This window comes from Panonychus citri, unplaced genomic scaffold (genome assembly GCF_014898815.1).
Source record: "Panonychus citri isolate SS breed McGregor unplaced genomic scaffold, ASM1489881v1 Contig00028, whole genome shotgun sequence".
Taxonomy (NCBI): domain Eukaryota; kingdom Metazoa; phylum Arthropoda; class Arachnida; order Trombidiformes; family Tetranychidae; genus Panonychus; species Panonychus citri.
The window spans coordinates 2353720-2372052 of NW_026515433.1; the positions used below are offsets into that span (position 1 = coordinate 2353720).

The 18333-nt window shown below is 28.5% G+C and overlaps 1 protein-coding gene across 7 annotated transcripts; it reads left to right on the plus strand.

Annotated features, from left to right (window-relative positions):
- The first annotated feature begins 21 nt into the window (after window positions 1–21).
- On the plus strand, window positions 22–18329 carry LOC128397290 (syntaxin-1A-like). 7 transcript variants are annotated; one of them, XM_053358000.1, is made up of 10 exons: window positions 22–161; window positions 843–1581; window positions 1884–3111; window positions 3662–3833; window positions 10679–10936; window positions 11257–11333; window positions 11391–11528; window positions 14427–14537; window positions 15021–15974; window positions 16786–18329. In XM_053358000.1, exons 3-9 carry the CDS (start codon window positions 3079–3081, stop codon window positions 15105–15107), a joined length of 876 nt encoding a protein of 291 aa, XP_053213975.1. In that variant the 5' UTR covers window positions 22–161; window positions 843–1581; window positions 1884–3078; the 3' UTR covers window positions 15108–15974; window positions 16786–18329. The 7 variants fall into 7 exon arrangements, with proteins under 7 accessions (XP_053213975.1, XP_053213979.1, XP_053213974.1 ...); XM_053358004.1 differs by having other exon boundaries at window positions 2617–3111; XM_053357999.1 differs by having other exon boundaries at window positions 3040–3111.
- Window positions 18330–18333: the final 4 nt, after the last annotated feature.

Here is an 18333-nt window from a genome sequence, read left to right on the forward strand (position 1 = left end):
TAAAAGTGGAAAAGAGTTAATTTGATTACGATTAATTTGTTTCAATTGTTAATTGTCTTTTAGTTTCTAATTACTAATTGTTGATTTTGTAATGTGTTCAGACTTTGGTAATTGATTGGAGTTTGAACATAAGGTTCTTCTTTTAATGCAAAAAAGAAAAGGTAAATTATCATTTTGATTACTTTCTCAATTTTCCCACACTTTTTTTTTTCTCTCGCTTGTTGAGTTAATTAAACTATTAACAGTTGTAACCTTTAAGCTTTTGTTGATTATCATCATGTGTTTTGTTGGCTGGTTTAACGTTGTCCAAATGTTAACATCTTGAAACTTGTAACCCTTGACCCTTTTCTCTGTGTAAAATTTTTCTTCTCACCCTTCATTTTGTTACCTTTGCCCTCTCTCTCTCTCTTTCTTATATTCCCTCTCTTTGCTTTTTCTTTTTTTCTCTCTCTCTCTCCCTTTCTTTAACCTTAACCTTTATCTTATTCTTTACGTGGACTTATGGTCACCTGCAAATACCTTTGGGCTTAACTTCCTTAACTGCTGTTGGTCATCGTATACAACGTAACCCCTTTAACCACCATTGATGCAATTGGCTATCTCTTTCTCTCCTCCTTCTTATATTCTCAAGCCCGTTTACTTATTGGTTTCTTTTTCAATTACGTTGGTCAACATCGTTTTTTTTTCTCTCTCTCTCTCACAGTTTGACCATTGACCCAAACTGCTCTCTCTCTCAAGACGTGTAGACAAATTCCTTTCTGTCTCTTTCTCACTAGTCTCATTTCTAACCAATTAGTTAATCATAAACTAACATTGATTTTCTTTTCTTTTTCCCTCCTTAGGCCAATCTCACTTTCAATTACAAGTTATCATGTACTCAGCGAGTTAATTATGGAGGGATAATATTCACCATGATGTCTTAGGATAAGAAGAAAATATCAACCCCGCCGTTGATCAACACTACAATCAAAGGAAAACTATTGGACGAAAAGCTAAATTCAATCAATCTCTCAGTGGACAATTAGCTTATAATAATTATTTATTTGTTCTTCTAATCTTATTAATATAGGCTGGATTTACAAATGATATTTTTAGATTTGTAATCATGTCGGCTACAAGAAAAGTGTGCGTATCAAGTAGCACGAGTTGAGCAGATAAATTTGTTAAAGTGAAAGCCATTGATGAGAGAGAAAGAAAAGCCGAAGACATAATCTAACGATCGAGATTGAGGATAAAGAAGCTAAAAAATGAGACAAAAGTGAATCTGAAAAAAAAGAGCCAATAGGAAGGAGATGAAAGAAAGATGAACCAAAGGAGAAGACAAGAAGAGAAAACAAAAAGAGGAGAAAAAAAAAGTCTAATACGAAACAAGGAAACAAACTTGAAAACAATGACAATGAAGGGAACCATCAAATGAATGTCAGAAAATAAGGAGTCAGGATCAGAATCAGATTCTAAAGACGAGGGAAATAAAAAAGAAAGGAAAGAAAAAAGCTCTACCAAGAAAAAGAAAGAGAAATGGTGAAAACGAAGACGAAGGAGAAGAAGATGGAAAAAAAATCAAAGGAAACTAACAAAAGGGTAACTTATTTTTTTCTGGTTAAACTCTGGTTTTCATCGGGATGATTATGATGATGAAAAGACAGTGAAGAAAAGAAAGAGAGTGTACAGGGTGTTGGCGAAAATACCATTCAAATGGAGAAGATGAGTTTTTATCCTTGCGCATCAAAGCAAATCAATGAGTCTCCAGACACAAATACGCAGGGAAAAAAATTCATCCCACTAAACTGTATTTTCCTCAACACCCTGTAGAGACTGAATGAAAACTATGTCATCCTATGGCTCTCTCTCTCTCTCTCACTCCCTCTCTCTTTCTCTCTCAGAGGAAAAACATAGAAAGGGGTGTGGGTGTTTGCAGCGAAGTATTTTAACAGGGAGTCAAATCCATGGGAAGGAATAGAAAAGGAGGTAAATATAATTCGACAGAGAAGAGAGAGAGAGAGAAAGGGAGAAAAAACAAAGAAACAATCGACAGGGAAGAAAGAAAAGAAAGAGAAAATGAAAGACATGGTTATGCATTTGAATGTTTTGATGATGAGAAAGAGAGAAAAGATAGAGACTCGAAAAAGAAAGTAAAGAAAGAGAGAGAAATAAAAATCCATAGAGAAAGTGAGAAAACGAAGACAGAGAAAAAGCCTTCTAAATGGCATCATCTTCAATTCCAATATAATATTGTACCTTTTTTTTAAAAAAGAAAAAATAACAACAATCAAATTACATTCATTTGTTAATTGTTATCACTATTTAAATTATCAATTTTTTCCTTTAAAATTGGAACAATAATCAATTACAATTAGTAACCAATTCTGGTAAACATCAATAGTGAATATAAAAGGGAAAAAAGGTGAATACTTTTTTCCCTTTCTTTTTTTTTCTTTTCATCATCATCATCATCATCTCTTGATCTTCTTCTTCTTTGTTTTATATTCATTTAAATTGTTATTATCTAAATTTAATATTATCCATCATTACCTCATCTTCCACTTGTTTCTTTCTCCATCCTCATCACCAACATCACCAATATCTTCATTTTCTTGTTGTGTGTTTGATAATCAGTGGATATGTTTAATGTTTACAAATATATTATTTCTGCTAATACAATAATAGTAACATCACCATCACCATCATCATCATCATAATCCAATGTTGATAATATAATAATAATTCATAAGAATAATAATTTCTTTCAACCTTAATAACAATAATTTACTAATCTACATGATTAATAATACTTATTAATTTAGTTCTCCTCCCCTCTTATCCTCTTTGTTTTGGTGTTGTTACAATTTCAATTTACTTGGCTAATTGTTGATAATCAATCACATCATCTGATTAACTGTTACCTCAATTTGTTGGAGGAATCACTTTAATTGTGCTGATCAAATATCTCTACTCTCCTTGTGATTGTAATATTATCAACTAATTGTAATCTCAAGTAATTGTTTTCCCTTTTTTTGCTAATTTAAAATCATTGTGAAGGATTAACTCCATCCGGTTATATTAAAGGATTAAATCAGAATGACCCGAGACAGATTAGCTGCTCTTAAAGCGGTAAGTTAATCAATATAACAATTAACTGGACAACAATTATTCAAATGATTACTTTGGTCATCATCATCATCATCAACTATTATTATCCTAACTCCATGTTCAGATTAGGATGAAATGTCGATGAAAAAATTGATTCCATTCATTAAGAGTGAATCATGAAAGTGATTATCTGTAAATTAATCAACTAATTTCTATTGGATTATCTAATTGTAATACTTTAGACTTTAGTATCTCATTAATAATTTAAATTTCTTACCTGTTAAATAGCTCACTGATTATTGTTACATTTAAGGATATTAATAACTGATGAACTAACCATTGTGTTGATGTTGTTTAATTGTTACTGATCATAAATTTAATCATCCAAATGAATCTAATCTCTGTTTTAAATATCATTCAATTTTTTTCATGTTTCAACCTTTGTGGATTTTTGTATTGGACTCAACTCGCGCTTTGACCTGAAACTTGACTCATGGATTCTGGTTGTTAATCTGATCTGTGGTGAACACACTGATGATGATGATATCGATTTATAAACACCAACGATCAGGCTGCTGAAGATGAGGATGAATTCGAGGTGGATATGCCCAATAGTGATGTTAAAAATGAATTTTTCCAACAAGTGGAGGAAATCATGGAAATGGTTGAAAAAATGAAAACGGATGTGGAAGAGGTCAAAAGGACACAAAGTGCGATATTATCGTCACCCGGAAATGATGAAAGTAAGCATAAGATAAACAAACAAACATTATCCTCCTCCCACCTTTCACATATTAACAATCTTCATCTTTCAATCTCCTCCTTCTCCTCCCACTCTTTCACTCTCTCTCTCTCTCTTCAATTCCATGTTCATAATAATCACCAACATCATCATCTTCCTACTCACAATGATAACATCATCTTTTCAACAATAATATCATCATTATCATCCATGTTTCTATTGAAAGGATAACTTTTCAATTTCAACATTTCCTGAGAATGTTAATCTTAAAAAAATGATTCCCATCATGATGCTCTTCCCTGTAGCATGATAACAATATCATTCAATATCTAACAATATATTAATTATCATTTTAGGTTCTTAATGAACATCATCTTTAATAATTTATTCATGGTTTTATCTTAGAGTTAATATTTATAATTTTTTTTTCTTATACTCAACTAAATTGTTATTGTTGTTGATCAATTTACTCACCTAAATTCTGACTGAGTCGGTGTCGATGATTTAATTGATGAATTTCTCTCCCACTCTCTTTCTCTCTCCCTCTTCATTTCAATCATCAATTTCTGAATTCAGTTATTATTAGTTGATATTATTACTTATTATTATTATTATTTATTGATTGTTGTCAAATCTTTTGATTTTATTTTCTGTCCTCTACAATATGAAATACATAATATAAATGCATCATCTCAATTTCCATGTGATTCAATGCTAATGATGGTTGTGTATGTTTCTCATATGATGATTATCATCAACTATTTTCTAATCTTTTCTATTATTTCAATCTATTCCCTGAAATATGAAATATTCATCGTGTGAAATATATAAATAACTTTGATTCTAGAATCTCTAAATTACTGGAATTATTTTTTATTGAATTTCCTCTTGAATACACACCCATTATTATTCATTGAAAGCTCTTGATAGTTTATCTCTTTGATTGTGTGTCTCATTAATTGTGATTAATCAAAGTATCTGTTGTCATTTTTATCAGTTAAACTAATTCATTTGATAGCATGAGGTTAATATTATTGTTATCAATTACTAATATTCAATGTGAATATGGATTCTGACAATGAAAATGTTAATCTTTTCCCGCCTTTATCTTTGATGATAGACAATTAACTGATTACTCTTGGTTAATTTTGTTCATTTTAATTTAATTGTGGCTAAATTTAGTTAATTTAGTTTCTTATCTCAATTACTATCATAAAATATACTCTCTCTCTATATATATTGTATATTATATACACTCTGTATATCTTGAAGCAATTTTCAAAGACTTACATGATGGTGAAATGAATTCTTGGTGAATAATATTATAAGATTTTGTTCTGACATGAAAATATCCTCAGGTTATTTAATCATTCTGACGATGTTGATGATGGTCAACATCATCATCATATAACAAGTAAGATGATAAGTTAAGAATAAGCAAAAAAAAAATAAAAGTTCTTGTTTTCCTGTGATCACAATCTGAATGGACAACATTTGAAGTGTTATCATTTGTTACTACCATGATTATCAGAAAGTCTGAATCAGAAAATCCTTTTTCAACATGATGATCATTATCAGAACATATATTGAATATCCTTATGATATATATATATATAAATCATGAAAGATAAATTTCCCCATGAAATGATGAAAAATAAACCAGAATAAAATCAATTGAGTTTTAGGATAAAATATATATTTTAATATTACATCCCAACAAATTATTAATACATGATAACAATACATCGCCATGTCAAACAAATACAATTAATCAATATATTTACTGTGTGTTTGTGTGAATATATATTTCATGTCTTATGTTTTAGTATTTAATTTCTTGATTCAGTTTTATCAATTGATTAACTAGACTAACTAACATGATAATGTTTACTCAAATTGTAAGAATGAAATTTGATTCAATCAATGTAAGAATTTTCCTCAAAACAATCAGATAAATTTGGTTTTCAATTTCATGTAATATGAATTGAAATTTTCTCATCATGAGAGTTAATATGATTATTATTGTTATTGTTGCTGATTACCAGCTACGATAATCAATTGATGGTTAATTATCGTGGTTAAAGATGAGATTGATTGGATTCTCGGTGTATTGACTATACATATTCATGTTATTAGGATATTGGGGTTGAATGGGAAATAACAAATTGATAATGTAAACATAATCTTTGCATGGTTGATACATTTACTATTGTTATTATCATATATTGTTACGCAAACTCTGATTTCTGAATAACTTTATTGGCCTAACCCTCTTATATATTTTATCATGAAGATAATTGCTGTTTTGATACATTAAAATAACTATTTGTAACCTTATATATATTTATGTTTATCTCTATTTACAAGATATTACAATTTCATGTTGATTATGATCATCTTAAATTGTTAATTATTGTTTATAGTTATTTCAGATGAAAATAACTGTCATTTTGATTGTATAACGATTAATATGAAAAAGAGATGCTATTATTCAGGAATTGATTGTGTATTTGATGAATTGGAAATATTTGTGTTACATTTATCATGAATGAATCAAATATCTAAATCAGATAATATCAATCTCATCATTTCTATGATGATGATGATGATAAAGTTGATAATCAAAAACTTATCAATCATTTGGCAATAGTTTCTCTCTCTCTCTTTGAATCATTTGAAATATGAATAAGATTTTTTAGTCCCATGAATATCAACTCATATCTAAATTGTTACAGATCAATTTTATTCATATCAATCATAATCTAAATTATTCTTTCCTGATTTTATTAACTATATCACCATGATGAATATGATTAGTTGATGATTCGTTATGTGTGTGTGAATCAACACATAATTAAATAATGAACTAGAGCAGGAGTAAAAAAAGATATCAATATGATTTGATCAGTTGATTAGTTAATTATTCAACATGAGAATCACAATCAATGAGTTAATAATCAAAATTGTCATTTTTCTAACCATTACCATGTAAACTAATCATTTTGATGGACCAAAACAATACAAAAACAGAGATTCCCACAAAATAATTGTTTGATTGTTTGATAATTCAAGTTGAAAGTTCATTGATTAGAATTAATCAATCATCCAATAAAATCTCAATGACAAATATAACAACAACCTCAATGATTTCATGATTCATATAATCCTACATGCGATCATTTAATTGCTATTGACTTATGATTTGAATCAATTTGATAACTTCTGTAACAATTAGATTATTAGAGTTAATATCATCTTAATTAACTATGAATTCATTTGCACGTTTAACTTTAAATTGTGTTCGTTTCAATTATTTTGTCTAAATTGTTGATTCCTATGAGATTTAGATCATGATGATAATAATAATAACTCTCTCTCTCACTTGCATATATTCAAGTTGATTTAGTGATGATGATATGGTGATTATATTGATTAAGTTAACAGTCAATATGCAAATTGTTTATTCATTAATTTAATTTTGCAATTTATTAAATTTACAATGAAAAGGCGGTCGTTTTTTTCATATATTTCCTGAATCACAAATTCCATTTTTAATTATGATTGTCTGATGATATTTGACATTGGATAATTAGGTTAGGTTAATTATTTGCAATTGAAATAGCAATTAATAATTGTAGAAGATGGAAAATTATTCAATATAATTAATAAGTTGAACATAAATCTTTCTATGGGTTAAACAAATTGTTTCACCAATTAGATTTATATATCAATAGGTAATCAATCACTTTGCACAATTGTTACTAATTGTTACAATCTATTGTTAATTGTGGTCTAACAGTGATAGTAATCAAATTGATTACAAGTATTATTATTAATATGGATGGAAAAGCTAATGATGATTATCATGTTTGATGTTGATAATTAAAAGTAATGTTTTTATCTTGAAATGATCAGTTTGACACTCGATTCAGTCATGTAACATTTACTTTCTCATTTTATCCCAAAAACCCATGGACATTATTTACTATCCTTTCCTATACATGAGGATACACACAGGATAAAAGTGAGACCACATTTTTTTCAATCTCATCATCATCATCATTTCATCATCCTCTTTGTCCTGCATCATCATGAAGGCTGAATCATCTGAATCAGTTTGAAAATGTAATATCAATTTGAACCGTTTTTTTTTTACTTACTCTCAACTCGATCAATGTTCATTGAAAATACTCACTGTAAAGAGTAACATCTTGGGCAGCATGAGTAAAAAGATGATGATAATGACGAATATCATCATTATCATCATGATGATGACTAGATTCTGACTTTAGGATCATTAAATTTGTGTGCAAATGATTGTATCAACTCTCAGTTAGAATAGGAATAGAAATGGAACCCAAAATGTTTGACTTTTTTTTTCTTCTTTTGCAAACTTGAAACAAACCCAATCCTTTTCATGTTGTTTCATGATGATGATGATTTTGATGATATTCACTATCTTGACGATTATCATGATGAGGAACAACAAACAATAACAACAACAATAAGTATTACAAGAAAATAAATAGAAAATAACAATTTGTTGTTGAAAGAAAATGAATACATTTTAATTGTAATAAGTAATGAAAAGAAATCAATTTGAATGTCAATACCAATTTTCAGTAATGATAATTAACATTTTCTTATATGAATTAAATTGTCATTAGCTGATCAATTATCTAAGTTGCTGTATTATTTAATTGTCGCTGAGATAATAGCATTTAAAACATGTCAAAATTTGTTATCAACTTCGCATGACTTTTTCCATGATGATGATAATAATAATGATAATAATAATTCATGTAATATATACTCAATGAAGCTCTGAATTGTTAAGCGCAGGTACATTGGAAATTCCCAGTTGATTTAATAATAAATCAAGTCTCTCTTTTGAAATAATAATAATAATGATGATGAAACAATCTAGAAGAATAGAAAATTTCCTTTGAGAGCCACACCCAATTTTTAAGGAACAATCAAAAAACAATTAATCTACGAGCGATGATGATGAGAGATGGAAAATAAAAACAATACCCAAAAATAGTTTCTCTCTCTCTCTCTCTCTCTCTCTCTCTCTCTCTCTCTGACTCTCCCTTTCCCCGTCTTCCTTATCTTCCTGTTATTGGTATTTCAGCCTTTTTCTGTTAATCAATGATTATTAAATTAATAACAATCATAATGATGATGATGATGATGATAAAGCTTATAAAATATTCAACATTTACCGTTAGTTACATTGAAACAAAGCTTGAATGTTTGTATATCTCATCTTGTTGAAATTATTTCATCAACAATAACAGTAATGATAATATGAGTAAAGGTTACTAAGGTTACCAGAACTGGTTAATATTGTTATCATTATCATCATCAATATATGATGATTGTTATCATTTATTATCATTTTTTTTGAGGTTAAGACAATTGATAATTTTGTTTGATAATCATTGGTGATATCTTTTTTTTCACTCCCAGTTGATTTTTGTGTGACAAGGAGTTAAAATGAAAAGGTAACCAAGCATTAGCTAGATGATAATGATGATGAAGCGATGAAGATGACTGAAGTTTCCGAGCAAATTTGTGATGATGATATTTTTAGATATTGTATTTTTAACAGAATTAGATGATAGAAATGATGACAATAAAACTGGGAAGATGAAGGGTTATCCTGAAATCGATCAGCATTATCATTATAAGGTTTCTCTCTCTCTCTCTCAGTCTTTTTCTCTTTCTTTCTTTCTTTCTTGCTCACTCACTCATCCTGAATAATGGCTTCCTTCAAAATATTAAACCTTAAATAATATCTTGATGATGATAAAGTAACAACAATTTGGATGCCAGAAATTTTTGATCAATTTTGATGATCCAATGTGTTAATCTGATCATCTTTGATACTCTTGATTCTCAATTGTTGAAATGAAATTATTTTAATTCATCTTCTAAATCTGTTATATATTTTTCATCATCTGTCATTCAATTATCTTCATTGATTCTTATTATTATCTTGATGATCATCAATAAATCAATATACTGATTCTGAATTCGGTTCTCTCTCTCTCTCTGATTTGCTTTCTTTTTTGGTCCAGATTTTGTCTTCCTTTTCCTGATGATCGTCACAGTTGATCACAGAATTACCTCTCTCTCCCTCTCTCAAGTTCTCAGATGATGATGATAAAAATGATGAGAATAATATAATGTTAGAGTTAAAATATATTATCGATTGTAATAGTTGAAATAACGATAACAATGATGCTGGGCAATAGTAATAATCTGAATGAAACATTGTAATTATGTTTACTATTAATATTATTTGTACAAGATTGTGTAGTAAAAATGAGATGAGAGACAGTTAATCCATTGTAATCTTAACCCCCACTCTCATATGTTTATATGAATTGAATTTGTTACAACTATTATCTGTCAATCAAAAGGATGATGTTGATGATAATATATAAAAAAATATATTACATTTACCTGATAACATTATCATTGAGATTGAGGTAGAGACTAAAATTACAACTCAAAATCTGATATTTTGTCACAATTTCATCTTGATTTTTAATGATTATCCATCTCATTGTGTATACACATATAAATTATATAATAATAATTTGATTAACATGCTAACAATTATGATAATGAACATGAAAATTAGCTTAACCCATTTCCGTTTTCCGTTTCTCTTCCCAAAATGATGGTTACATGTAACATGCTTATTTTTTAAGCAAAATTTTCATTCTTCATCCATGAGAATGGATAAATAGAAAAATATAATTTTCTCTATGAATTTATCATCTAATTTTAATGTTTCTCTCTTTCTCTCTCTTTTCTATTGTTTCTCTTTTACAGAATTGAAGGTTCAATTAGATAGTCTAATGACAACGATTAAGAAAAATTCTAATGTGGTTCGAGGTCGATTAAAAGCAATGGAACAAGAAATAGAGAAAATGGAAGAATCGGGTGATATGTCAGCCGATTTCCGGATCCGGAAGACACAACATTCGATGCTTTTACAGAAATTTGTTCAAACAATGACTGATTATAATCAAACTCAAGTTGATTATCGTGAAAGATGTAAAGCAAGAATACAACGACAACTTGAAATTGGTAATTCAAAGTAAATCAGTCAATCAAAATCAATCAATCAATCAAATCACACTAACCTCAAGTGTATAAGTTTTTTGGTTAATTTTTTTTCCTTTCACACAATCAACCCTTTAATTAACAGGCAATATTTTTATATACTATTTTTAGAGTCAAGCTAATTATTGATTGTGTTTCTACATATACATATATATATATCATTTAAATTACTTTTTGATTGATTTTGATTGTTCACAATTTAAAACTGTTAACTTATAATTAATCATTTGTTGTTTTTTTCCTTCCTTATTTTGATTTATCCTTTTAAATTGTGTACCAATCAGCTGGTAAAACCACAACAGCGGAAGAGGTTGAAGAAATGCTGGAAAGTGGGGAAAGTGCTCAAATATTTACCGAAGGAGTAAGTTGATTACAATTAAGTTAATTGTTTGATATTAATTGTTATAATCTATTACAGATTGTTACTGATACAGCTCAGATGAGGCAAACATTGGCTGATATTGAAGCTCGTCATGCAGATATTAAAAAATTAGAGAAAAGTATAGTTGAATTACACGAGATGTTTTTAGATATGGCAAATCTTGTAGAAAGTCAGGTAATTATCAACATAATCTAATTAATTTAATCATAATCCATAATTAATCTGTTAATCTTGCAAATAGTAGACACACAAACACATATACCATGAGTTTCAATGTTGATTTTAATATTTACATTACAACGTTGTTATTACATATGAGTGATGAATAGTCAATACAATGAAATTCAATTTACTAAGAAAATGAAATGATAAAATTGATTGATTGTTGATAAAAACAATTGAACTAAATTAATATTTGATTTTTCTCGCCTTAATTTAGATTATACTATTTCATGTGTTGACCTGTGAAAATTGCAATTGATTGGTTTAAATTTGATTCGTTTAACTTGATTTTTTGATCTGATTAAAATTGAATCAATGATAAACAATGAGGATAATATATTGAAAGACAATTGAATTATATTTATGGAAAATGATGATAATCAAATGATTATAATGAAAAAGTCAAAATGATTACCAGAAAAACCAGAAAATAACATCAACAAACCTTTTTATTTACTTTCCTATGGGTTAACTTTTATTCAATACTTTTTGAGGGAAAACTTTTTTTTTACCGTTATTATTGTTACTCTGGTCGATACAATAATACAATTTTGTGTTTTCTAGTGGTAATATTATATTATTATTGATTTTATCATCATCATCTCTCAGTTATTGTGTATTCAATTTTACTTTATCTCAATGGTCATCTCTTCAGATAAACTCATATGGATTCCAAGATTGTGTAAAAATAAGTTGTTGACCTTAACATACAATCAAAAAGTAGATAACATTTGAATTATGGTTACATGGTTACCTTTTACCTTCATCATGTATTCATGATTCATTTCAAACTGGTATTAACTATTATTACCCTTGACTAGATGATAATATTAATAGTTACAGTTGATCATTTCAATGTCCAGTCTTGATTGTGATAAATAATTTGTAATTTTCAAAACAAATGTCAGGAACTTTTCACCAATAGTGATTAGTGAATTTTGGGTTGATTGTTACTCATCAATATTTGATTCAGTTAACCATTTTGGTGCAAATTGATATTAATAACATTTGAATGTTATCATAAAAATTGGTGTTTTATTTAATTTCTAAGGTCAACCAGTAGCAATTGATTCATTTACTGATTTAATTAGTGGCTTAGTTTTATAATCAGCTCATGATTTGCCTTGATATCCACTGAACAATATTGGATGTTGTTCAATCATCGTAATCAATTAATTAGAATGTTTTTTTATGTGTAACTAACTATAATTAAGATAACAATTAAACTGTCAAGATGATTGGACAAATACAGACACACTAAGGAATCAAGTTAACAAGAAAAGTGTATATTATTATTATTATATATTGAGAGAATCAGTTGTTTATTGTTAAGGTCTATTGTATTGGTTGATTCATTGATTAATTGTTAATTGTAAAAACTATCATTATGATGATGATGATAAAAAAAAGAGTACATATGATGATGATGAAAAATAAATTTCTCATCATTCATGAGAAAATATTTACTTTAACAATAAAAGTCATTCATCTTTTTGCTATTTTTTGGTTATACTTTTTAGTTCTTGTTGGCAATTTACTTGAATCTCACTTAGGAATGGAAACACGTAAGGAGAGAGAGAGAGTGGAAGTGGGAGTTGATGATGATGATGATGATGATGAAGGTGAAAGAAGAGAGAGAGGATGATGAAGAAGATGGAAACGTCTTGTAAGGTGTTTTGTGTTTTTCAAGAAAAAAAATCGATGAAAACGATGAAAACACTTGGGAGTTTGCGTTGTGTGATGTTCACTTGGTTGTTGTTTTTCACGTCCCATGGAATAGATTCTGAGTTTTATTTATCATCATGAAAGATGAAGATGAAGAAGAAGAAGAAGATGATGATGATGATAGTAAGAAATAACGTTAAAACCTTAAGATGACTTGAGGTTAAAATGGGGTCATCTTATTAACGAAACAACCGAATCCTTTACCATGTTGTCAATTGTTCATTTCACTTTTTTTTCTGGGTTAAAATTTCATGTTACTTTTTATTTGATTATTATTATTATTTTTCATCAACTGTTAACAGTAATTGGATTTTCTTGTTAATACTTAATAATCAACACACCACCATCATCATCCTTTAACAATCAAATGCTTCTTTAAGGCTATTAATTAATCATGATGATGATGATCGTCATCATTGATTACTCTTTCAACTTATTCTGTCTCTCTATCTTTTATCAAATTATGGTATTGATTATTTTTGCTAATTGTTATAGAATTTGAATTATCAATTCAATCGATTCTGATTGAATTAATTGATTCCATATTCTCACATATGTATATTCAATTGTTGATGGTTGTAAATTGTGATTGACTCAGAAAACTAAGCAAAGCTTATTATTGATTTTCCATTTAAATTGTCAACTATTAATCTTGTCAATTGAAATTTTCCTGTAAAAACAAAAGTAGATAATTAAACCAATTTGGTAAAAATTTTCCACGCTAATATATCATACAGACAATTGAGCAAATTTAAAACAATTAAATTTGATTAACTTAATTTCTCATTACCTTTGTTGCTTATTATCACACTAACTAGTACTAATTAATAATGGTTGTTGATAATTTTATCCATAGAAATATACTAATAGTAATATGTAATTCATTATTGATGCTCAATTGAACCAGAATTTCACCTGAATATTAGATATTAGATTATACTTACAGGGTGTATTTGAGAAAAAGAAAGTAAAGAAAGAGGAAGATATACTGAAGAGACTCGAGTGTGTTACTATTTGCAAGAGATTGAGGAGGATAAAGTTGAGAGAGTATAAAATACAATATTGAATTTCTTGTTTTTCTCCCTTCTTCTTTCTCATGATTCTCATCTGAAAATAAAAACTCAGGGTGAAATGATTGATAGAATTGAATTTCATGTTGGAAAAGCTGTAGAATATGTTAAGGCTGGAACAGAAGATACTAGGAAAGCATTGAAACTCCAACGTGAAGCTCGTAAGGTAAGTTATCATCCTCATCCTCATCCTCATCTTTACTTATTATTATTTATTTTTTTTTACTCCGAAAGACAAAAACAAAAACCAATCACTTTGCTGATGATGATGATCATAGTAATGGTAATAATTCATTCAAGTATTACAATCAGAGTATGACGAGCATGATGATAAGGTGAAACCATTTAAAATGTTATCATGAACTTTCTGAGCAAGTTCATGTTCAGTGTTATATTCATCTCTGAATTGTTATCATTACTATTCAAGGTTATCATTTTCAGATCTTTTTTTTTGTTTCTATCTCTTTTCACATAATTGCCTATTAAATTGAGTGCGATATTTTTAATTGATAATTATCATGATCAAATTTTGATTGATTAGTTAACAGAAAATGTTAACAATTTTTTTACGTATCAATTTTGTTTTGTTAATCAAATTTTTTGGATTATCACAATTCTAATTATGTTTACCGTTATGATTTAATTGCAGAAAAAATTGATGATAATTGCTTGTATAGCGATCGCTGGTCTCATTTTGGTTCCAATGGTTTTCAAGTTTATCCCGTTACCATTTTGAAGAAATTAAATCTTAATCAGTTCCCTAATTTGATGGAATCACGTGTGACAATTAAAACAGACTTTAACTATTTAATGTTAATTTTAAACAACTTCATCTACACAATTTTTCAACAATTAAGGATTATCATTGATTCATCAACAGCAGCAACAACAACAACAACAGTAACAACAATACAATCAGCAGCAATATATTTATTGATTGATTTTTTTAAATATCAACATGATTGAGATATTAATAGCTGAAGGTGGGAGATTGATGGAGACAGGGAGTGATTTATGCTAATAATGTAACAATAATATTACCAATATATTACCATAACAATAATACGTAATTGTAATAAGACTAATAATAATAATCAAGGACAATTGCAATCAACTAATGGTCCAGTTAATTTTAATGATGATAAACTACTCAAGGAAACTGCAAAATCCACCGGAATGATTAGTTGATGATAAACGTTTTTTTTTGTTTTCTGTTGTCATTGTTACTTAATTACTATTATCTATCCATCGCTAATTGAATCTTCTTGATATGGTTTACTATTTCATCATCTTCCTCCTCGTCATCCTCATCCTCATCTTGATCATAATCCTCTGTTTCAAATACACTACACTTCCAACCTTCATATCAAAGGGAGTTAACAGATTTAATAATAATAATAACTCAAAATCATCTCGTATATGCAAATAACAGCAACACGATGATAATCATCAACAATTTGGCGACAACAATTAAATCAAAATCAATAAGATCATCAATTTAAATCACCAGACAAAAATGTCCAACATAAAAATTGCATCGATTTATTAAATTGTAATAACCAATTCAACTAATGATCGTTACAATTTAAACAAAACACTAATGGTTAGTATAATTGTTTAGATTTTTTTACAATTAAATCAGTCAACTAATGATTATTTTTACATCTTGATTGTTTGTAGGCTGAAAAATTGGTTAAATATTATGACCTAATTTTCAGGTTCCTTTTTTTAGTTAACTACATATAACCATTGTGATTGTAATGACGATGTAATCATGTAATAGTAACAATTAGTTGATTGTTATCTTTTCACTCATTGAAAAGTTGAATTGAAAATGAATTCATGTGAATATAAGAGTAACTCAAGATGGTGAGATAATATTATCTGATTAACTGAACACATGATGAATTTACATGAACTAATGTTGAATATTTTTAGACTTTAACAGTTAACGTTTGAGTATGAGAAGAATAAAAAAATCACTTGAATATTACCTGAGGCGATTTTGAGAAGATAAAAAAAGTTCTGGTTTGTTCACTTCCCTGTGTGTTAACCTGAATCTTTTTTTTTTCTTATTCACCTGAAAATCCCATCGGTTTTTCATGAGGAAACTTTTTCTTTGTATCCTAAAGTAGTAACAACAAAATGGATTGTGAATTAAAAGGAACCAGTAAATCACCTTGAAATTTTTCATTCCACCCTGAATATCCTCCATGTTGAGATACATCGCAATGCTTTTAACAGATTCCCAATATCTCTGGTAATGTTATTTCATTGTTGAAAGGTCATCATTAGAATCACTATTAAGGTGAATGGAAATTCAATCAATCAAATGTTGATAATCATCGAAAATGTTGTTTTTTTTTTGCTTCTCTACCTGAACATTAATTTTCTTTTTCTTTTTCTCTCTCCAGGTAAATGATATTATGTATTACGATTGAAATGGTGACAATGACATTGCAATACAAAAGGATATTTAACTAATGGTATTGCAAATTAATTGATGATTCAATTTGATTGAATAGTGAGAGTTGCAGCTCAAAAGATGGACACAAATAATTATTGCTAAACTTTTTTTCTGTGCTTTTTTGTTGGTACACAATTTTGGCTAATCAACATTTCCATTGGGATTAATTTAATATTTACCTCTGGGATGGATGGTTAAATGATAGTGATAATATATAAATCTATGGTTTTAATTATGCGGATTATGATAAACTCCCATCTCTCTGATATTATGATGATATTATTATTGTTTATTGTTTGATGCTGCTTTTTGTTGGGTGAAGCCTTTTTTTTGCTGGTGGGTTTTGTTTGTGTGTCAAGAGATTATCCCGGAAGTGATTGATATGGAAACCAGGAAATGAAGTGAAAAACTTTCACTTGAAAGCATCCAACCAATTTAACCAGCCTGCCAAATGATTTCATCTTGCAATTAACTAATCCAGTTAACTTTTTACTAAGTCACTATTAAGGACTCTCTCTCTCTCTCTCTCTCCCACATACTTAATCATCGCAATTAACACTCATGTTAATTTGAACATATTATCTCATCAATTTCTCATTCTATGGCCGTTGTTACTTTGTAATCTTTAATTGTTGCTGTTTTCGAGAACCCAAACAATCAATTGTGTTGAATTTTTCGGTTTTTTTTTCATCGAACTTGTTTACACGATTTGATCCTCTTGATTTCGCTTCTTCCTTGGACCTATTCTGATTCCTCGTGAAAGGACGAATCTTGACCTGATTTCAATTCACTGACAATTAACTTGGATTAATGCAAATATTTAATTAGCTATTCGATTTGTGTGCAAATTGATGATTTATCTCTTTCTTTCTTTCTCTCTTTTTCCAAATCATTCGAAACAACGAAAACTATTCCCTTCGATCTCATTCAACTTCACTGAAGCTTCTGCTTGACGCCATTTTTTTCGCATTTTTATCTTCACTTTGTCATCTTATTCTGGTTCCTTCTCTCTTTCTCTCTCTCTCTCTCTCTCTCTGTCAGGGTAGTTAATTTAATTTCAATGATTTAAATTTTCTACCCAATTGGATTCCAATTTGATAATCAAATTTTGATTATAGTTCTTGTGGATTACATCGTATGAAAAACATCAAGATGATCAACTAATTATCTAACCTAAACTTTGCATCTTCATTTAATTCATTGAAAACTATGCTGCTGATTTTCATCAAGTGATCAACAATTAACAAAACCAACTCACCCAGTGTTGATAAATCACATGTACATCAAATTAAATTGCACACAATTTGTTTTTCTTGGATAAATTGAAAGTTTCACAAATACACACACACACACAATCAATTAAACATCACAACCACCACATCAGCAACACCATTACAAACAATTTAAAAGCAATCAATTGATTTAATCCAACATAACATTTAGTAACTACAATTGCAAAGGTTTTGATTACTCTTATATACTTATAATATATAAA

Bases quoted from the DNA above. Each gene is read 5' to 3' on its own strand.
- LOC128397290 (XM_053358000.1), top strand. From the start codon at position 3,079: ATGACCCGAGACAGATTAGCTGCTCTTAAAGCG. The intron at 3,112-3,661 runs GTAAGTTAATCA...ACCAACGATCAG, and splicing joins GATTAGCTGCTCTTAAAGCG to GCTGCTGAAGATGAGGATGA. The intron at 3,834-10,678 runs GTAAGCATAAGA...TCTCTTTTACAG, and splicing joins GTCACCCGGAAATGATGAAA to AATTGAAGGTTCAATTAGAT.